Here is a 22,121-nt window from a genome sequence, read left to right on the forward strand (position 1 = left end):
TTCACATCAGGCAGAGCTCGCCAGACTGGAGCACAAAACCAGCTTTCTCCAGCAGCAGGAGAACGGATGCCATCTCGTGGATGGTTTCGCATGCTGTCATCCAGTAAAGCACCTGCCTCCTCTCGCACACAACCTTCCAGAAATATTTTTCTCTTAAAATACGTGTTTTTTAATGACAGTCAAGAAACTGCCTGGAAAATATATCTAAGTTAACAGTCCAACTCTGAAAAAACAACCAAGTCTGTCATGAATAACATGGTTCTTCATTGAAGATGGTCAACAACTCAGTTACATGTATATTGGATTTTGAAGAAATACAAACTACGTCAGCACATCCTGGAGAGACTGAGTACAAAAAGCTTGTTCTCTCAACACAAATCTTTCCTAATAAGTCCGTCCTACAATAGCCATATATGAATATCCTTCCCAAAGAGAGTAAACTCAAAAATAAGTAAGACTTTCTACACACAAAGCAAGAATTTCAAAATTCAGTGTTTTTTTCCTTCTACAGTTGAAACCAAATCCTACAGCAGTAATATCAAGTCAGAGTGACATGACAGATGTATGAAAATCCCTGACAGCATAACAATAACACACAGAAAATACCTACGACACACTACAACACAAAATGACATCCAAGATAAAAGACAGCACCAACTATACTAGAAAGTAGGCAGTAAGATCAAGATATCAAAAAGACACACACTTGAACACAAAAAAGATTATGTAGATTTGTAATGTGTATACATGAACCACACATATCTAAGGTATGTATTATTTTATTATCTGGGTATTGTGCAGCTGAGAAGTATATTACACAACATTTGTATAAGGCATACATAATTCCACGGGCAGATTCTGGACAGAACACTGCGCAACAGCAAGGCAAACACACCAACATGCTCTAGAGCTAAAGCTGTCTTTGCTTCCATAGTTTGTGAGAGCAAGAGGAAAACCCAGGACCTTACACGTGGAATCCAGAACTAGCAAATGTAAGATCAGCCTTTGAGTACACTGTTAATGAACTTGTTTTCCCCCCATAAGGTGAAGCATTATAAACACTTAGCTCTTTCAGAGTTACCAAAAAGAAACCAGTACTAAAACAGTAGGATTACCACTCCACTCCTAAAAGCTGCACCTCCTTTCCAAGTATTATTACATAAAATTACACTCGAAATTACACTCATAGGTCTGACCATAAGCCAATCTGACAAAAAGCCTGCTGGGACCTGGTAATCAGTGAACAGAAACCACCGAGAGCAGACACAGAACAAGCCCTGTGGGAAGTGCTGGAGGAAATGAAAAACCATCCTCTCCTAAAACGACACACACTGTATGCACTTCCCTGACATTCTCTGTACCTATGAGTAATGTGATAAGAAAAGATGAGAAATCCTAATGCATGCCTTTTTTCCTGGCTGATCTAACTATTAGCAAACAGCACATTGCTCTAGCTCTTTGGGACAACGATCCAACTTGTTCCTATTTTCTTCTACTATGAGACGGGCAATTAACTCTTCTCAAACTTTCACCAACAGCAACTCCAGGAACTTAACCAGGACAATGACCTCTCATCAACTTCATACTCCTGACCAAAAATTAACATAATTCATGCTGTAAGAAGCCTGAGCAACAACAAAAAAGAAGAAAAAAAAAAACAAAAAACAAAGGGAGGGGGAACTCCTCCATTTCCACTTGCTACAACTGTATGCAAAAGATGATTTTTGTCAAGAGCAATTCCCTTTTCTGTATAAGACGACGCCATTAATAGCACTAAACAATATGGCCCAATCAAAAACCTACCACTTTACAGCGAATATTCTGATTTTAAATGAAGGAGTTATTAGACTTCAACAGGCAGAATCACTTGGTTCCATTTCTCTCCCACTGTGAAATTACCTCATTAAACCTTTAACAGCTTGAGGTAAGTAAAAAGCTTGTACTCCACTGTCTGATAGAACCGGTTTTGTGAAAAGGATTCATACCATTTCTGTCCATTCCTTGCCATAGGAGATTTAGCACAATTCTAACTTCATCTAAATGTATGTATCCTCAGCAGATGCAGAGGAGAATCTCAAGCATGCTACCTTCTAGCATGCCTCTAGAAAAAGGTTCATTATCATCATTAAAAAGAAGACATTGAGAAAATTTACAGGGTTTTCCCAAGTTGAACACAAGTATCTTCTACATGAAGCAGAAAAACGCCCAAACCATATGTGCATATCCAGACACTCCTAATTCCAAACAACCCCAGCAGTGTGCAGACATAGCTGTTGTTGCGCACACGTAATGAACCTAATACAGAAACAATTGGTAAAATCAGGTTCTGCGGTTCATGCTGCAGCTCAGTCCTTGATTCAATATGAAAGGTGATCAGTACTTCAATGCTCATATCAAGACAGTTATTTACAAAGAAGCATCTCTCCTTGTAGTGTAATAACAATGTAAATACGTAGAGAAAATAAAGCAGTGCTGAAACATATAATACACTAAAGCATCGCAGCTACACAGAAAACTTTCTGCAGTGGAAGAAAATTAACAGAAGATGCACCATTTCCAGCCCCTCTTTATACCACACACACACCTGAGACCTTAAAAAAATCTGGTTCAATGCTCCAGATGTTAGAAAGAGTTGTTAAGTAATAGTACACAGAGACAAGCTGGTGTTACAAAACACCATTGGGGGGGTGGGGATTTATCTCCCCTTTTAAAAGAAACTGAGTTTATTCCATTTCTCATTAGACAAAACAATTAAATTAACAACTGTCTTCAGATGCTTTAGGGAAGAAAACTCATTACAAAAACTGCCACAACTTGTTCTCTAGATTTCAAAGAAACCGTATTTAGAACAATTTGTCACACGTAACATACATTCTCGTCTCTGGACATACCCTAAAGTTCACTTCTTAAGCTAGCAGAATCTCTAACTTAACATGAATGTAGCTATACACAAACATTTCAAAGAACTCAAAACTGAACCTTGGCCTCAGAGACACTGGTCAAGCTGACTTGGTGAAAAACATTTGTTAGATCCCAAAGATACTTTATAACAGCACGTGTATCTTCTGGTTCTTCTCACATAAAACAAAAAGTACTGGAGGAGCTTCCATGTGAAGAAAAGATACCAAGAAAGCACAACCAACACAGTTCAAAGATCAGATGATTAAGAGGAAAGTGATTTAATAATTTTACCTACCTCCAGAGCTGTGAGCACATACCTGATATTCAAGCCAGTGTTCTGGTCCAGTTTCTCCCAGCTTTTTAATTTTGCCAGAAGTTTCTGAAGTAGAAATCAAAAGAAGAGTTAGAGACACAGATGAATGTTCTAACAGCTTGTTTTCCATCAGTTTTCTCATAATCCTCCATTCAAAGTGAGTGTATTTCCTTTTCCTCCTGTGGACTTCATGATCATCTTATCCAGCACTTTCGGCTTGTCATTCTCCAGCCTTCACAAACATTTTCCCTGTCACCACAGCTCTGTAACATAAAGAACCTATGTTGCACTTCAGCACTATGGATTATCTCACCCCATCAGCTGCCATCACTAGACCTTGGTAGACTAGACTCTTGGCAGCAGAGAAGAAAAGTTGTATTGCAGATCAAAAAGTTTACACATTTAGGTTAATCTCTTGACACCTTGCTGAACGCTTGACACAGAGTGGGATGGAAGCAAGACAATTTTTTTCATTTGAGACCACATTCTGGCCCTGCTAGCAATCCAAGTGTGTATCAAGGTTCTTACCACACGTCTGTTCAGCAACACCACCTGGGCAGAGTTTAACACCAAAAACGCCATTTCCAGAAGAAGAAAGGTAAAAGAGAGACAGTAAGGCCAAAAAAGACACTATGATGAGAATGTTCCTTATAGACAATCTCCAGCTGAACAGTAGATATCCTTTCGCCTTTTTAACCTTCATTGACATAGCTCCCCTCATGCTGACATTCAAATTTGGGAATGCCTAGTTCAAACCCATTAATTAAAACAGGTATCATATCACAGCTAACACAATATAGGAAGAGCCTAAAAGACAGGACAGGCAACAAAGAAAACCCCTATTCTGCTCATCTACCAAATTCCTAGCTCCTCACCTCATTTTCCAATTCAACAGTGACTAGCTGTGCTTGAACTTTCTCATAGCGTTCCAGTTTTCTTTGGAGACCTTCTACCTCCTCTTTAAGCAATCCGTTGTTTTCTTTCATTTCCCTGTGGTGAAGAGAGAGACAACAATTATAGAGTGGTAAAACTCAATTCACTCTCACAAACTTCCAGATACATGTGGAATTACAGGGGAATCATACAACACTGAACAGACATGATGACATTCAGCTGACTCACTTCTATAACCTTCACTGCAAAGCCACTACTACAAAAAGACACAGCTTTATTGCACTGATGCTTTTCTACTCTATGTGCCCTCCTAATTATGTCCAAACAACCTGAAGTTTTGTATCTGCTTTACTGATTGGCAAAACAGCATTGAGCGTAGCAAAAGACCCCCAACTCTGATCTTCAGTCAGACTGAATGCAGGGCTGGAACACAGCAAGCGGTAGACACTTAGGCTTTTTGAGTACTCTATGATGACTGAGCAAGCATTGAGACTGCTTGCTCTTACTTTAATAGAGGTTTGCAAGGGTGAGATAAACTGTTTCAAAAAAAATATGACCTCTAATCTGTTGATGTCATGTTTCTGTGCACAAAAAACAAGCATAAGAAAAAAATTGCAAGATAATTTAAAACGATAATGAACCACTAACAAGAACAAAGCCAAGGGAAATTATTTAATTTTAGAATAAGAAAAAGCTGGCAAGATCACTCATGTAATTTAGGTTGGGGTTTTTTTAAAGATGCACTGAAAGATGGAAACTAAGTTTACTGAAAAAACAAAAATCTTTCAGGCAAGTTATTTCATAGTACACAGGAATTTAATTTTTCAAAGTAATTGTCAGTTCAGAAACCCAGAACATCTACTCTACTAAGGGCTATATCAGAGTGCTTCAAAAATTTAAACAAAAGACTTTCCAAACATTATGCTGGAACAACAGGCTTTTAAAATAGTGGTAACAATAACTAAGCAAGAACAGTTATTACAGAAATGTTCAGCTATCTCTTCTCTCAACAGGGTTTTCTTTCCCAAACCTGTATAGAGTTCATCTCTATCTTTAAACACTGAATTTTTTTCTAACAAGTAGGTACCAGCATCCAGAACAATCAATACACTCTCACTATGTTATGGAAGATTACCCAAATCTTATCAAATTCTCTCATCTAGTAACCGTCACAACACTGCTCAACTCATACGCAGCATTTATATGAAATATTTAAACTTCCTTCTAAGTTTCCCATATGGAAGCTTGATAGAGGAATTTGAAAGTGCATATAGTGCAACTGCAGCAGGTACAAGAGAACACAAGATAACCCTCTCCACAACTGAACCCTTATTTCACCTGAAGTAGGCATTTTCCTCCCTGAGTTGGCGCAATTCCCGCTCCATTTTTGGGAAACGGGCCAGTTCTGCCTTCATGTTCTTGACAATTAGAGCATCATGTTCCTGCTGGGAAAACTTCTGTTCCAGATCCTGGAAAACATGGGATGACAAGAGGACAGCAATGATTAACTTGGATTCATAAGAGCTACTTCTCCATTGTACTTTTTGAACTCAAATCAATGATTTGAATGAAGTTGGAAGGGAACTTCGTAGATCATCTGCTCCAATCCATTGCTCAAAGTAGCGATGGATGACTCTCGTTCCACTTTTAACACCTGGGCTGGCCTCTTCTCTACACCTCTTTACCATAAGTTCATAACAAAAAAAGGATCTCTGCTAATCACTTAAAAGACCTTCTTCTATCAATTAAACCAAATCTATGATTTTCTTGTCCTCTATCCCTCCATCAATGAAGTGTAGAGTTGGATGGCCTGCAAGAATTAGGAATGAAAAGAAACACAACCACACATTTTAGCATTATGGTAAAAGTTCATTTAGAGCCGCGGTGCAGTCTGATATCCTGTTTCCCGACCTTTCCTTCCAACGGACAAAGTCTCTTCTTAAGCCACAGAACTGGCAATGAGGCTGGCTTTCAGCATAGCTTACCTTCACAGCAACCACAGGCAACGGCACTACCAGCACCTGCTCAAACCCAAGTAACTCTCCACACCTACCTCTCCCAGGAAGCAAAGACAAGTGAAAAAGATACACTCCCACCAACCTACATGTTAATTCAAAAGGACATAAAGCATCTCTATACTAACATTTAAGCCAGCATGGTTTTGAAAGTATTGCAAGAAACTGCACTTTCTAAAAGAGCTAAATTCAACTCCAGAGGAAGGGTTTTCTGGGAAGCAGAAAAGTAACTGTAGCTGCTAGGTTCATCCCCCACCATTTGAAAAAAGGTTGCTCTAGAAGCAATTTTTAGCAGAGCAATCGTGTGCTCTGGCACACGATTAAACAGAGTATTTCTCCAGCGCACTGCGTAAGGATATAAATCACTCTTCTATAGAGAAAGCATGGCTGGATTTTTTTCCCAATCAATTGATACAACAGAGGTGAAGAGTGTCATGTTACAGCTAATTGTAGGTAGCCTGGTCCATCCAATTGAATTTAGCCCACTTCAACTCTTGCTGGCCACCAGGTCAAATTCTTATACAGCAAACCAATCTTTTATTTCTGCAATAATCATTTTTTTAAAAAAATACTCCTCTATTCTTCCACAGAAGAAATTAAAAACTAAAGTTTTAAAGAGGCCACAAAGTTTCTTACCTTAATCTTCTGTTCATATTCTGCCAGTAGGGATTGGCTTGCTTGCAACGTCTGGATTTGCTGACTAGCCTCTTGCCATTTTCTATTAGATGTAGACACAAGCTACTGTTACAGAAGATCGTCTCTCACACAGTTTCACACTCACACCATCTCCCTCTAACTTAGAGGCAAAAATACCCATTTTAATAAAAAGATGCATCTTGAGTAATACCCAAAAATCAAGCCACCTTACGAAACCAACAAATCAACACTCACAGTAAATAAACAGCACCATTGAAACTGAAGAGTTGAACTCAGTAAGCAAGGAAAAACACACTCGTATCTTTCAACTAACCCTCAACTATGATTTAAGGCTTGATATTTTTGTTCTGTTCAGCCTATAAAGTTCAGATTAGCCTTTCCCACCCACATGCCTTCTGTTAACTCTCTACCATGAACATGAGACATCGCTGAGATTTTAAGCTCAAGTGGGTTTTTTTTTCCCCAATGTACAATTAACTTGCACCTCAGAGCTAGTTTCAAAGAACGGTTATAACCTGCACATCCAGATCAAAGAACCCCTTTGAAGAGCAGAAATCAAACGCTGTTGAAAGTTTTCTGAGTGACAACAGCTGCAGAAGACTGAAGTTTTGTTTGCCTTTTTCTCCCTACAGCCATTGATCCCCTGCTTACTTCTGTTGAACATCCAGCTGTTCCATCAGCTCCTGCTTCTGAGAGTCTTGGCTTGTCATCTGCATCTCTTGATTCATTATATTCCATTGCAGCTCTGATATTTTCCCTTTTAATATGGTGATTGTCTGAATTAATGGAAAGAAAGAATAAACACACAAGACTATGACTCTCCAAGCTGGACATTATGGATGCTGATAGACAGAAATCATATCCAACTAAAAAATACAAACACTGAATATAGAAACAATGCCACACTCTTGCAAACCTTCAGACCTGTAAAGTCACCTCAAAAATAAAAGCAAGAGAAAAATCATTTAGTTGCTTTCATCTGTCACCCAAATTGTCATTTCCATTACCTATTAAGTGGGTGACCTCAAAGCGGCATGAAAAATAACAAGCTTCAAAGCTAGATGATGATAAAACACAAGTAATATATATTAAAGTTAAAAAAAAAATATCCCTCAACCATTCCAAATATATTTTGCCTGGGTTTCAAAGTTGAAAATGTCTGGGTTTGCCGCAGCCAAATACCAGACATATTATGCTTTCCTTGAAAACAGAGGCCAGTGGTTTTAAAAATTTTGTTCTAACCATCTTTAAAGAAAAACTCAGAGGTTTGTTTCAAATCACTGTTACTCAGTTCCCTTTAGCAGAGGAAAAAAATGTCAAAACATTACATATGTAGGGTGCTTTCTACACAGAGGGACATGCAGGGTTCTCATCTTGATACTGATGGGTATAGAAATAAAAAGAACACAGAAATAGAACTGCTGCACACATTTCATACGTGGGTTTAGTTTCTCACATGTCATCACTGTCTCCCTGTTCTTAACCACTGATAACTGGCACGTTAAATCTGTTTACCTGCTTTATCACATAGATACATTTCCAGTGACGCTCAGGCAGCAGGAAGGCTTAAGGACTTAGCGGTTGTTGATCCACAGCTGGTGCACAAAACCAGATTAAACAGAAAAGTAACAAACTAACTAGCTGAACTTAACTGTAATACTATCTGAAAAGGTTGAGGGGTTGAGAAGATGGGCTGTTCATCCAAAAGATTATCCAAGTGTTCATTCTACAGTGGCACACAGAGGCATTGAAGACACTTTGGGAAGACATACTTTGTACATAACTTTGGTCTCATCCACCCTACAGTTCCCCCTACTTCCCTGAACACCTTCTCATCTTATCTCCTCCATCACTGCCCCTTTCTTTACTCAATGTCATGTAACCTGACTTCTAAACCCAGGTGCTGTATGTTGCCTCACACTTTTTTTTATCCTTCCCCATACCAACCTATCTAAATCTCTTTACTTTGTTAATTAACACAGCAGTAAAACATCTTGCTACCTGCTCGCCTGTGTCTAGACTTGGTTAGGTTCTAAAATTTGACAGCAAAACCAGGGTTTATTCATTTCCAGATAATGAACATAGTGATTCCAATTCTATACATTTTTTTAAAAAATCAGAAAGGGCATTTTCAATTCACAAGAACGGCAAAGTCACCTGAAGCTATGAACGGATTAAAAAATTACTCTGTTCTTACTTCATTAGCTTCAGCTAATTTGCTCTCCTTCTCTTGCAGCTTCTTACTCATTGTCTCCATGCTCCTCTTATACGATTTGTTCATCTCCATTTGTTCTTTCAGTTTATTTTCAGCTTCTGTTTCCCTTTCCTGGTATTGCTTTATGCGTGTGAGCAGCTCCTGGTTACGGTCAGCCTCTCGCTTGCAGAGAAAAACAGTGCAAAGAGACATAAGAAGAAAGTAGCACAAAGGTGAAGGCGTTTCCGTTTCTCCTGTCTGCATTCCTCAATACTAGGGTTACCAAGGGACTGTCGTGAAGCAATGTTACTCGGACCATAGCTTTAACCTTTGCACCAGCACGGGCAAAAAACTTACCAGCAACAACTCAATGTCAAGCAACCACCCACGGCAATGGAGCTAGAAAATTAAGAGACTGAGCCTTCCAAATCTCTAAGACTAAGATGTGAATATGAGAATACAGACACAGCTTCACAGACTCCACGGCACACTCTCCAGCAGATCACAGATGAAAACATTTGATTCTCCAATTTAAAGCTGACCCATGCATAGCAAACTGACTTTAAGAAACTCAGATCTCATTACTTGGGTTAATAAGACAAACTTCCCTCTGCAACTTCTGAAATTCATATGAGGCTATTTAATAGCAAAGAAACTGAGTTTAAATGCACAGTATTATCAATGAACACAATAAATATTTCTGCACTCTGACAACCTTTCATACATCACTTCAGTTTATTCCTACCACAAACTGATTAAGACTTCTTGAAAAAACATGTAGTAAACTGCTTTGCTAAGCAAAGCAAATCGAAACACAGATTTACATAGTAAGCAAGGATTATCCCAAAACCTTTATCCACATGACCCAAAAAACCACAGAATCTGAGCAGGGTAATTACCACAGTACTGGATTAGCACTGCTCCCTTTTTTTGTACCAGCATTTCAAGAGTTTCTCTGACTGACTCAGCTGCATTCCAGTTTGAACTCTTCCTGGCTTAATCCCACACCACCTGACTTCACACAAACTAGGAATTTAGCCACTGACTCAATATTTCACAACTACACACTAAATCTGTCGCCCAGCACCCTTGTAAAATACAACAAAACATGCTTATTATTTTTTAAAGATACTTTTTTAAAATAATCAGCCATATATAAGCCCTTTATTATCTTACAAAACCCACAGATCTACTACTTATTTCAGTAACATAGTTAAGCAAACGTACACAGGCATAAAACCAGAAACAAATAAAAGCTATTAGTCCCTGAGGGAGGCTCACTGCTTTATCAGTGCAAGTTCTCTTGTGTGACAGTGCATGGCTGGCACTACTGCCATTCCAATTAATTACAGTCACACAAACTAAATATTTGCAATTGTGCCAGCAAAAGTTCAAATTCATTTAGGAGAAAAACGCTTAAATACTTCTGGGAGAAGCAAATAACAAATCCCTTTTGTTATTGCTACCCATGTGCTAACTTCAGTGTTAAACTAACAGCATCGAGTGATCAGATCATCAGTTTGTCAACCAAACAAGCCTTCAAGGTTCACACTCTTGTGTACACTAGCAAGTTAGCACAAAGCACTGTGAGGAGATCTGTAGAGCAAAACAGTTGGTGCTGGGAAGCTGACACCCACACCACCACCACATTTGCAGCAAATGCAGTAAACGCATTCCAGGAGCATTTACTACAGATTCGCTGAAGCCTTGCTCTGAAGACAGTGCTCATTAGTAGCTGGAGAACGCTAGGCTTGCTCCTGGACTACATCTTTCAGTTTAGTTTCATACAAAAAAAAGTTGACTATACACCTTCTGAGACACTCCACTGCAAACCAAAGCACAGCACATGAGAAGTCAAGAGCACATCCCTGATCCAAACTAAAACACCAGCGTAGATGCACTATGTGTGTTGTGACTTAGGCCTACGATATCAAGCCATCTGCAACTGTCATACTCACCTCATAGTTTCTGGCATTGGTATTAGCTGCCTTCTCTAGTTCAATGCGAGCTCGTTTGTGGCTGAGCTCCATCTGCATCTTCTCTCGCTCCACCTGCAGGAGCTGGGATTTGGAGTGGATCTGCCCAGCTTGTTCTTCCAACTGGCCAGTTCATGTGTGAAAAGGGACATTACACACCATTAACAGCACCGCAATGACATTGTTATCTCCCACCCTGTACTATTCAGCTGACACTCCCATGCCACTTTACAAGTTACAAGGGAGCTATCACTGTATTTGTGGTACTCATCTTCTCACACCAGCCGCAGACAGGGAAACCAAGAGGTCAACAACACACTCAGAAACTGACACCAAATCAAGTTTTAGCTGGAAAGAAGTAAAATTGAAGATCTTCGTTCTGAATTTCTCACTCAGTCTCTAGAGGACAAAATGTACTTCTCTCTCTATAAAAAGGTTAATTACGAACTCCCCACACTTCATAGAACAGCAGCTAAGCAAGAAGAGATCATGCTCCCCACTAAATTTAACTGCTGAGCAAAATAACATGTTTTTCTACTACCTGCTACAACATTATGCCTCCTTTTTTCATTCCAATTACCTTACAGAACAGACAGTATTAACAGAATACATCTAAGCAACGTACACTCAACACATAGCTAATGAAGACTCTCTAACCAGAGATATACCATAGACAAAAAATGCATAAATTTTTCTTAGCATTCCAAATGCAAAGCTTATTTTACACTTAAAGACTGAAATAGAAATTATATCAAGATACAGAATACAGAAACTTTATTACAGTCTAATAAACTGTCCATATGATCCCAGATGTCAACTTACTCCATGCTTTATGAGCATAAGGCAGCTTACAGGAAAAACTCAAAAAACCCACACGGATATGAACAGAAGCAGACAAGAAAGCACAAGCGGTTAGCACATCAAAGCCACAGCACAATGCAAAGCTCCTCTATGTGTCCAGACAAAGAAACTTTCATGAAGGCTGTGAAAAAAGGTAACAAAGTGACTTAGCAGAAAAATATTGACAGATATAAAGCTCCTTTGTTCAGCAATATGAAAACAACTTACAATTTAATTTCCTGGGCTGGTATACAAGTATAACAAGCAGAGAAGAAATTCAAAGGACCTTTCTGCAGTTTTTACAAAACAGAAGTAAGTACGTCTGATGCTTTAAAAACATCTAAAGATTCTAAAACTTTGACCAAAAGTAAGCTTCCATTCTTGAGCTTGCATGAATATCAATTTTAGAAAGAATGGTCGGATCTCAATGAAATCAATCCCGATTCCTGGAATCAAAAGGCACCTACAACCCCACCGAAGGGATGCTGCAGGCATCACCAAGCTGAGGACACCTCACCTGCACCCTCTGCTGGTACTGGATCTGTAAGGAGCTTTGAGACGATCCCGGTGTAGCCACTCCAGACACTCCCTCCATACGCTGTGAAATAAAGTTGTTGAGGGATCTCAGGGTGGAGAAGACGGTGGTATTATTTTCCAGGTCCTCCATGGCTCTGCAAACACACAGAAAGTCATCAGCAAAACATGCAGAGCAAGCTGATGTATACTGGCTGCTTTGCTAAAGACAAGACACATCACTGCCCCAAGGAAACACTTCAACGCAAGGTCTCCCAATTCACAGGGTACGAAACCCAATGTGGTAGTCACTGCTGGGATCCACAGATTACTGCTGGGATCAGTTTGAGCCAGAAAACACCATCCAACCAAGGCTTAAGTTGTAGGTCTCTGAAATGAGAAACTGACACAAGGGAGCCTGCTCTTCCCAAGCTTTCCACCTGAAATGGTTTGCTTTTATTTAAATACATTCTCCCCTCAACCTCAGCCCATAAGCGTACAAATAAGGGCTGTCATAAGTCATACAAAATTGAATTCTCCTTTCCTATAGAATCAAGATAGATTCTGGGATACAAGTTAACACTGTAGGACATGAAGATCTACAGCATATAACACTAACAAGCAGAACTCATTGCTCTTTCTCCAAACATTCAAGGCTGATTGGGAAAAACAACTAATTCCCTATCAGCAGCAAACCCCACCTTCGGCACAACTTGATTCTGGTTTCCCAAAAGCACTTTGGAACCTAACTTCCAGCAACAAGACTTCCCAAGTTCACAGATCGCTTCAATAAGTGAAACTGTGTCTTGTCGTTCACACACAAGCATTTGCAATTCCTCTATCAAATTCAGAAGGGTACTAACTAAAAGGCCAGAGACAAATCAAGACTGGAGCTCAGAAAAGCCTGTGAGGTTTCCCAGGAGACTTCAGGAAGCCTGAAGCAAGTCCCTCTGGTGACTGCAGGCCCCACCAAGCCCCAGGAGCGTGGAAGAAGGCTCAGAACCAGGAAAGGCAACCCACAGCGTTCACATAGCCCTGCAGCAGAGACACAGACTGGAGGCAAACTTTCAGGATTACGCACCCTCAGAGTAACGCAGCGGTTCTTCGCGATGATATAAATTCAAAGAACCGGGAGGCATAACAGAAGCACACAGGCGACAGATAAAACCCAAATGAAGTTTATTCTAAATAAGCACTTCAGTACCACACGCAAACGAATTCAGGAGACACCACTGCCAACAGGTAACCGAGCTCCAACAAGCCTGGCTTGAAACACAGCACAGCGCTGGGAATTCAGCAGACGCGTACACCACCACACCCCCACCCACCCCCGCTGCAGAACAGCCTTTGGGACAGGCTCCCCCGGGGGGAGCGGGGGTCCCCCGGCCCTCATGACCGCAGCAGCGCCCTCAGCCCGGCCCCGCCTCGGGGGTGGGAGGAACGGCGGCACGGCACAGCCTCCCTTCCCCGCTCCCGCGCTGGCGGACGCGGCCGGGCGCGACGGCCAAGCGGCGGGAGCGGGCTGGGAGAGCCGAGCCGAGCCGAGCCGAGCCGAGCCGAGCCGAGCCGAGCCGAGCCGAGCCGGCGGCCTCCCCGCCACCCTCACGGGCTCGCTCGCTCCCTCCCTCCCCCTTCCCTCACTCACCCGCCGCGGGCGCGCGCCCCGCGCTCGGATCTCCCTCCTCTCCCCGGCGCCGAGATCTCGCGGGAACTCGAGCCCAGCTCTCGCGAGAAGAGCGGCCGGGGCCGCCGTAACGACGGGATTAAGCGCGCAAGCCCTCCGTGCCGTACCGTAATGCCCTGCCTCTGTGCGAACGAGCTTCGAGATCAGCCCCCTCCGCCGCCCCCCTCCCCACACAAAACCGCTCTGTCGCCCCGCTCCGTCCCCGGGACTGATCTGCAGCGCTCCCAGGAGAGTCAAAGGTAAGAAAAGTTTCTCCAAGAGCGGCCTGATGTCGTTTTTTTCCTCCCCAAACACCCACCAAGCAACACCCGCTCCCCAGGTTGGGCTCTTGGGGTGACACTTTCACGTGCACCATTCAGTATGGAGATCTGGGTCGGGAGGTTTCAAAGCAGTTCAAATTTGATAAATCTGCAAGCAATTCCAAATGAGGCGTTCACGACGAGAAAGCTCTGGAAGCCTTAAAAACAGTCAGTGCTGCCGGCCCCTCTTGTAACTCACGCCAGTCGGCCTGATAAAAGGGCTATTCAATGTAAAATTGTCACTTCCCGATAAGGCAGTGGCTAAATTTATTTTTGCAGACACCATTCTAGAAATTCAATCAGTAATTCTCCCTGTCTGGGATCCAAGGAACATCTTGTCATCTCACCTAAGAAACACCATCGGTCATTACCGAAAACATAGGGGAAATTGTCTTCTAGCGAGCGATGGCCCTGCCCTACTGTCATTTGCTGGATTTATGAGTACCATGAAGCAGCAATATCTAAATATAATCCGTGCCTTTAGAATAAACGCAGCAGAGCCGTCGGGCTCAGCACTCCAGAGCCAGAGGCCTTTGCCCCAGCGGCTGCGTTGTACATCGCACGTGACGATGCAGACCCCCACACGCACGGAAACCTTCTCTATTTTCATGTGAGCCAATAGGTTGCACCAGCTTTTAAGAAAGATGAAGAGGCAATAAACTGGCTCAAACTCCCCTTGCTGTTCCCTCTCACTCTGACAAACGCCTTTATGGTCAGTCTCATACATGATGACATGAGTAGTGCAGTGGTTTTCAAGTACACATTAAAAACTCATCTAATCACTGTTTTATTTTCATTTCCATTACTCCAGCCCCAGAGGTTGCCCTTCAGATTATTCCTCTCCCCTCCCAACTGTTTTCTCCGCAGGTGAGAAGCTAGACTGGATGTCTCTGCTTCTATAATTAGTGGATAAATTCAGCAGGACACCACCCTGGTTTATTTTTGTATTTGAAAAGCATGATGAACTTTATAAGAAATGTGGCAGATTTCCCCGGGCTCTTAATGGTGGGATTCTTCTTTACACACATGCCAAATTCAGATTTCCAATCAATGTCTGATCACCTGTCTGAAAATCTGCAGCTCTCGGCTTTCACTTCCCTTTGTACGCTCTTGCCAAATAATAGGACTCAGCAGAGTCCTTCCGGCTGGCCTGAGGCTTTACAGCTCTCACGTCTTGGAACTGCTCCTTCAGTCTGTTCTGCAGAAGACGGGATTCATGTCCATCCCAGAATTTACACAGCATCGTTCCTTTCGGCTTTAAAATACTTTGGGACAGATTCAGGAGGCCTAAACATAGATTGATCAGCTTCTGATGATCCAGTTCTTTAATGCCTGTCGCATTAGGTGCCATGTCGCTCAGGATAACATCCACCTTCTCCGCAGGAAGCAGACTCTGAATCGTCCTCAGCGTGCTTGGGTCTGCAATGTCAGCCTCCGACAGGAAGACTGCTCCTTCCAGAGGAGAAATCCGCAGGAGGTCAACGCCAAGGACGAAGCCACTGGGGACAGCAGGATCTGGATTAGAAGAATGAAAGACAAACTGAACACTCATAATGGCTGCAAACAACCTGCATATACGTGAGCTCCATGCTAGTCAATAAACAAAAAACTATCACCTGCCATGTCTGGTCTTCTCGTCCTTAGACAGTTTGCTGCATGCATCGGGATGGATGGCTTGCTATAAGCTAATCCATTCAGGACATAAAAACTCAGTCACTTGGGATAAGCAAGGGGTATTTTTCTTAGTTTTCTCCTGTTCTTTCAAGGCTGACAATCCAGAAATCCTAGTCAACAGCACAGATGGTAACACCTTATCTTACAAACATTAATGGTGTAAAACACATGAACTGTATTTAGTCGTTACTACCATATTTCAAGAAGGGAAATAAAAATTCAGAAAAGTCAAGATAGCTGCTGGAGGCTACATGAACTCCAGAACCGGATGAAGGGATCCTCCCCACAACACCGTTAATCACAACACTTCACTACGCCTACAGTAGCACCTCATGCTAAGTTTTTATTTCGCAAATTCTGTCAGTGACTCTGGCGTTTGCCCTGCCCCACAGGGCCGCCATCATTTTCTCATGTGCTTCAAGACGAGTATCATCCCCACCTTGCCTGCCAAAAACGTGCACTTACCAGTACCTAAGGCGTTGACCCTCTCTACAGCAACCTGGCTCCAAGCACCAGGTGCTGCTCCACAGTCAAGAACGGAAAGTCCTGGACAAAGAATATGCAGCTTGTCATCCATCTCCAGTAATTTGAAGGCACTTCGGCAACGGTAATGCTGCCGCTTCGATGCCTTGACGAAGGGGTCCCTCAGGTGCCGCTCCAGCCACCAGTGCTCGGTGCCAGTCTTCTTCAGAAACCCCGCCGTGGTGTGGAGACCTTTGCTGCCCAGACGCCAACAGCTGCCGGGGAAGACAGGTGAGTTCATCGGTTAGTGCATAACCACCACGTATTTTAAAAGTCTCTTCAGCCATTACTCCTAACCGCGACGACAGCTCTGCCGGTTCATCACCAGGCTCACAAAAAGCCTCGCGATCTGAGATGCTTGGCACCTTCAGCCCTCTGGTCCAGTCTCGATGTTCTGTGCATGGAGGCCCCGCGGGTCGCCCCGGAGTGAAGCCGGGGGACAGGGCCGCAGGCCGGGGCAGCCCTTCCCTCCTGCCCGGGCGCGGGGGCATGAGGAGGGCCCGGGCCGCCTCAGCGGGGCTGGCGGCCTCGGCGGGAGGCCTCACCTCCCTCTTCCTGACGGGACCTTGACGCGCCGGGGCCACCCCCGCAACCTCCCCGGGGACACCCCCGCACCTCCCCGGGGTCACCCCACCGCGGACCCGGCCCGGAGCTCTCCTCAGCGGCCCCGCCACACACCTGACCCCGGCGGCGGCGGCCGAGGCCATGGCGGCCGCCTCAGCCCGCCCCGCCTCCCCTCGCTGCTACCGCGGGGCGGCGCCGGGGGCGGGAGCGGCGGCGCGGGAAGAGCCGGGCCGGGCCACGCCTCTCCTGAGGGGACGAGGCGGCGGCAGGCGGGAAAGTCGGCCTGTGGGGCAGAGGTGCTCGGAGAACAGGGGCGGGGGAGCCTGGCACCGGGGACGCTGAGGGGGTCCGGGACTGGGGCAGGGGTGTGGGGGGGGTCAGGGACTCGGGGAGGGGGTGCTGGGTGTTCGGGGGGTGAGGGGCTGTCAGCGTGCCCTCCTCGCCTCTCGCCCAGCAGCCATGGGCACGTCCAGGCTCTTCACGCTGGTGCTAGTGGTGCAGCCGCCCCGCGTCCTCCTGGGCATGAAGAAACGCGGGTTTGGAGCCGGGCTGTGGAACGGCTTCGGGGGCAAGGTGCAGCCGGGGGAGAGCATCGAGGAGGCTGCTCGCAGGTGAGGCCTGGGCACGGGCGGGTGCTGGGGCTCGGGGGGGGGCCCCGGAGGCGTCGGACCCTTCGTGGTGGGCTGCCAGTGGGGTTACCATGGCTTGGCTGATCACAAACGCCTTCGTAACCAGTTGTGATCCGGCTCCCAACAGGGAAAATCCCGCACTCCACAGGAGATGAGGTTTCTTCCACACGTATGGAGAAACGGGATTGCTCCCCGTTGCCTGTCATCTGCAAATCTTTAACCACCATCCAAGCGTTAAGAGCAGTGTGGCCAGCAGGTCGAGGGAGGTTCTCCTTCCCCTCTGCTCTGCCCTAGTGAGGCCCCATCTGCAGTGCTGTGTCCAGTTCTGGGCTCCCCAGTTCAAGAAAGATGAGGAGCTACTGGAGAGAGTCCAGCGGGGGGCTATGAGGATGATGAGGGGACTGGAGCATCTCTCCGACGAGGAAGGGCTGAGGGAGCTGGGCTTGTTCAGCCTGGAGAAGAGAAGGCTGAGAGGGAACCTTATGAATGCTTATAAATATCTGAAGGGTGGGTGTCAGGACGGGGCCAGACTCTTTTCAGTGATGCCCAGCGACAGGACAAGGGGCAACGGGCACAAACTGAAGCAGAGGAAGTTCCAGCTGAACATGAGGAAGAACTTCTTCCCTCTGAGGGTGACGGAGCACTGGAACAGGCTGCCCAGGGAGGTTGTGGAGTCTCCTTCTCTGGAGATATTCAAGACGCGCCTGGACAAGGTCCTGTGCAGCCTGCTCTGGGTGACCCTGCTTCAGCAGGGGGGTTGGACTGGGTGACCCACAGAGGTCCCTTCCAACCCCGAACATTCTGTGATTCTGTGAAGTTACCGAGTATCCTCCGTCCCATCTCTCGGGCTCTGATCTAAACTGAGACTTAGTTTGCTAGTTCGTGGGCAGAGGTTCTTGAACTGTTCAGAAAGGTGCAGCGTTTAATTTTGGCTATATAGCAGAATTACAGGTTATGCCATTGTGCTGCTTATTGTTTAAATTTTGAAGCTATGGAGCAGATGCTACCTTCCAGTAGCATTTTTAGTACTGCATGAAAATGTAGCAACAAAATATTACAAATTCTCAGAGGTCCCTTATGAAAGGCACTGTAGAAGTTTATTATTTGAGTGCACAGTGGCATATTTAATCCCTAATGCTGAGTTAAGGAATTGAATTCCATCAGTACAGAGGTACAGTACCATTTTTGGACTTTTGGTACTGGTATCTTGAAGTCCTTTCTTCTGCCTAGTCATTGAAATGAAATAGCAGATCGCCGCTGAATTGCTAAACTCCTCTAAAAATTAGGTACCTCATTCTTTACATGAATGTGGCTGATACAAAACCACACTTTACCACCTCCTCACTTTCCAATACATGCCCAGAACTGCCCTCGCACCTGCAGGAAGTTCAGTGTTGGTGTGCTCAACAGCTACCTAACAGCTTCTGCCCTGAACCTTCTTCTCAGCTGTGCCAGTGCAACCGCCCAAGTTCTGTGGTGAGCAGAAGGGTCCTCTACACAGATGTGCACCCAGCAGCACACGGCGTTAACGTACCTGACGCTTCCATCTTGGCTTTTTGTGTAATTCATCATCTCTGAGTGGACAGAGGGAGATCAGTTTTGCTACTTAAATCAGGCCTCCATTTGCTAGGCTTATATTGCCTCTGACTGCGGCATAAATCTGATGATTTAATTTAGCATTTGATTTCCTAGGTGCGTGTTTATCTGCGCTAGCCCGGAGTTAGGAATTGGAGCTTTGGTCCGTACGAGATGAAAGTGTCATCAATCCGGTGCAACATTCCACAGCACAGCCAGCGCCTGCTGCTGCGGACTGTGGAACAGCCCAATCCTCAGCCCTTTCGAGGGAGCTGGTTGGAGTTCACTGCAGAATGACACAAGCGATTCCTGCCGAGGTCAGCCGAGCAGGGAGCAGTCCCCAGAGCCAGGGCCAGCTAGGCAGGCAGCCCACCCTCCTGGCGGGAACGACACCGTCGCAGGGCCGCCTCGGGGTGCAGCTCTCCTCTGGGAAGTGTCATGCAGTCCAAACCAAACTCAGCTTGCACCACCTCCCCTCTGTATTCGGAGCTGAGGTACCGGGCTGCGGTTTCGTGCTGCGCCACCTCAGCTGCGTTTGCAGTGGTGTAAGGTGTGAAGTGTCCTCACAGCACAGATAAATATTAAGCTGAAACATGAACAAAAGTTTCCTGTATCAATACGATTTCTATCCTCCACTGGGTACGCCACGTTCTCGTGAGCACCTGGCACCCACGGCTCTTCAGCTGGCACATCTTATAAGGGGAGCATTTAGCTGGTTCATTATTTCTAGTTTGCTACCTGTAATGTTTCCACTTGCTGTGTACAGAGCCAAACAGCTGACACATAAATTGCGTAGAGAACCGTAGCAGCATCATGCTTTGTTCAATTATCACAGCCCGTAAAATGAGGCTTTTAGCTTTGTTGCTGGAAAACTGCCTCTATTTTAGACATAGACAGTTTCTCAGGAAGATAAACTAAAATTAGCTAAGACATTAAATTGGAATATAATTTTGAAGGATGGGATCCATGAAATTGATGCCAAAGAAAGCTGGAGCCTTAAAGATCATTTCCATTACATTTTAAAATTGTTATGTTACTGCCAAATATGCAACTACATTAATTATTAACCTTAACTGAAGAGACACTGTTTTAACGTATTTGTTATTTTTGTACATTAGAAAAACCATGACTAACTTCAAGCTGTGATGATTCTGTTAGAGGCAGGCAAAAATAAAAAAAGCCCGAAGTGTGTGGCATAAACAGAGCAAGGAATTGAATGTGCTTCAAGTAGCCGCGCATGGTGATGCACGGAAAAGAGCTGCCTGGCAAGTCTCTCAAAGTGCTCTTAGAAGTCTTGCCTTCTAGCCTCTCGTTACGCTACATGTACTTCCAAGGAGCAGAAACAGAAAGTTTACACAATTACTTTGCATTTTTCATATGGCATTTGAATGGGAGATAGTATTCTTAAGGTTCTGTGTGCAAATTGTGTTACACGGCGTGTAGCATTACTTATATATGCTTCAGTTAGCCTCAGAAGTAGCTGATTTTGTGCAAGTACAGATGTTCTAGTATTTATTACCTGCTTCCCAAGAATTGTAAAAGCTTTAGCTTGGAGCTGGCAAAGCCTTTTGCCTGTCTAAGTGAAGCGTATCTCAGAGTTCTTCAGCCGCATCCAGCTACCGTCACGAGTGTTAGCACGCTTCTAACTACTCTCAAAAAAGATCATCATCTTTTGCAAGAAGCATCAATCAATTTTCCAGAATCTTCCCCTTCCAACATAAACTGTTTTCCCACCAGCCTTTAGGAGCTTGAAATAACACACAAGCCAGTCTGACCCAGCTCCACTGTGGTGCAGGTAGGCTGATGGTCTGGCGCAAGCCAGAACTGCGCTGTGCCTTGCTCTGTTTTACAGATGCAGCTTTCACCTTTGGCTCACTGGAAGCGTTTTGAATGTGCAAGTAAAGCTGATGACTGCTTTTTTGTTCTCCCACTGCTTGCTTTCACGTGAAGAAGTCTGTTTCTTGTGCAGGGAGCTCCTGGAAGAGAGTGGACTGACTGTGGACACCTTGCAGAAGATGGGTCAGATCACATTTGAATTTGTAGGCAACTCTGAACTCATGGACGTTCACATTTTCCGGGCAGACCATTTTCATGGAGAGCCAACAGAAAGTGATGGTAGGTAGCTAGTCGAGGGGAAGGAAGGATGTGCATGCTCTTCTGACACTACTGCTCTTAAAAAATGCAGAACTGTTCATGCCAAAATCCCTTTGAGCAGGGATGCAACTGGGCTGTAGAGGGAAGCTGCTTGTTGACCCCTATTCGAAGTCTAGGCAGCAATAAAACCAAGAGAAAGTCTGATGCAAAGTTCTTGTGTTTTCTCCCGACAGAAATGCGTCCGCAGTGGTTTCAGCTGGATGAGGTGCCATTCAATCACATGTGGGCAGACGATATCTACTGGTTTCCCCTGGTGCTTCAGAAAAAGTTGTTTCGTGGCTATTTTAAGTTCCAGGGACAAGACACCATCCTGGAGCACACCCTGAAAGAAGTGGAGGAAGTTTAAGAAAACGGAAGCCCTCAACCCATGTACTGCTGCCTGCACTGGGCTAGAACACCACGAGTACTACATACAAGGGTCTCCTTTCTCAACTCTCCAGTAAAGGAGACTATTTGTCAGGTCACTGGGAAGTCAGGAAAATAAGGGACTTTCTCAGAGCAGAAATAAAAGGAAGGAGATTTTCCATACTGTGAAGTCCCTGGTGGTAGTACACTTCAGTGGTTACATGATCATGACTATTAAAAACTTAGTGTTAACCCTTTTCTTCACAGGTAGCTAATTCTTTAGGCTTTTCCCTTTGTGGCTGGAAACGTTTCTAAACAATTTAAAATATTTTTTAGTAAAAGCATGTGTTGTTCTGTTGTAAACAGGTGGCT

The 22,121-nt window shown here is 44.5% G+C and overlaps 3 protein-coding genes across 3 annotated transcripts in view; 1 reads left to right on the top strand and 2 right to left on the bottom strand.

Annotated features, from left to right (window-relative positions):
- Window positions 1-14,085, bottom strand: part of MAD1L1 (mitotic arrest deficient 1 like 1) — a 391,040-nt gene extending 376,955 nt beyond the window's left edge. The window contains exons 1-9 of the mRNA XM_009936518.2: window positions 13,949-14,085; window positions 12,308-12,461; window positions 10,933-11,073; window positions 8,978-9,157; window positions 7,432-7,556; window positions 6,760-6,841; window positions 5,447-5,577; window positions 4,090-4,204; window positions 3,219-3,280 (exon numbers count right to left, since the gene is read on the bottom strand). Of these exons, the coding sequence (XP_009934820.2) occupies window positions 3,219-3,280; window positions 4,090-4,204; window positions 5,447-5,577; window positions 6,760-6,841; window positions 7,432-7,556; window positions 8,978-9,157; window positions 10,933-11,073; window positions 12,308-12,457 (986 nt within the window). The 5' untranslated portion in view covers window positions 12,458-12,461; window positions 13,949-14,085. The remainder of the gene's footprint in view (window positions 1-3,218; window positions 3,281-4,089; window positions 4,205-5,446; window positions 5,578-6,759; window positions 6,842-7,431; window positions 7,557-8,977; window positions 9,158-10,932; window positions 11,074-12,307; window positions 12,462-13,948) is intronic.
- A 451-nt stretch (window positions 14,086-14,536) lies between these two features.
- On the bottom strand, window positions 14,537-17,244 carry MRM2 (mitochondrial rRNA methyltransferase 2). The gene is made up of 3 exons (XM_075436104.1): window positions 17,161-17,244; window positions 16,426-16,697; window positions 14,537-15,801 (listed from the first exon to the last, which is right to left on the bottom strand). Exons 1-3 carry the CDS (start codon window positions 17,187-17,189, stop codon window positions 15,377-15,379), a joined length of 726 nt encoding a protein of 241 aa, XP_075292219.1. The 5' UTR covers window positions 17,190-17,244; the 3' UTR covers window positions 14,537-15,376.
- On the top strand, window positions 17,237-22,001 carry NUDT1 (nudix hydrolase 1). Its single transcript, XM_075436105.1, has 4 exons — window positions 17,237-17,342; window positions 17,504-17,657; window positions 21,220-21,365; window positions 21,578-22,001. Exons 2-4 carry the CDS (start codon window positions 17,506-17,508, stop codon window positions 21,748-21,750), a joined length of 471 nt encoding a protein of 156 aa, XP_075292220.1. The 5' UTR covers window positions 17,237-17,342; window positions 17,504-17,505; the 3' UTR covers window positions 21,751-22,001.
- Window positions 22,002-22,121: the final 120 nt, after the last annotated feature.

The sequence above is a fragment of the Opisthocomus hoazin genome, chromosome 15 (assembly GCF_030867145.1).
Source record: "Opisthocomus hoazin isolate bOpiHoa1 chromosome 15, bOpiHoa1.hap1, whole genome shotgun sequence".
Lineage (NCBI taxonomy): Eukaryota > Metazoa > Chordata > Aves > Opisthocomiformes > Opisthocomidae > Opisthocomus > Opisthocomus hoazin.

Bases quoted from the DNA above. Each gene is read 5' to 3' on its own strand.
- MRM2 (XM_075436104.1), bottom strand. From the start codon at position 17,189: ATGGCCTCGGCCGCCGCCGCCGGGGTCAG. The intron at 16,698-17,160 runs GTGTGTGGCGGG...CTTCCCCGGCAG, and splicing joins GCCGCCGCCGCCGGGGTCAG to CTGTTGGCGTCTGGGCAGCA. The intron at 15,802-16,425 runs GTAAGTGCACGT...CTTCTAATCCAG, and splicing joins GGTCAACGCCTTAGGTACTG to ATCCTGCTGTCCCCAGTGGC.
- NUDT1 (XM_075436105.1), top strand. From the start codon at position 17,506: ATGGGCACGTCCAGGCTCTTCACGCTGGTGCTAGTGGTGCAGCCGCCC. The intron at 17,658-21,219 runs GTGAGGCCTGGG...TTTCTTGTGCAG, and splicing joins ATCGAGGAGGCTGCTCGCAG to GGAGCTCCTGGAAGAGAGTG. The intron at 21,366-21,577 runs GTAGGTAGCTAG...TTCTCCCGACAG, and splicing joins AGAGCCAACAGAAAGTGATG to AAATGCGTCCGCAGTGGTTT.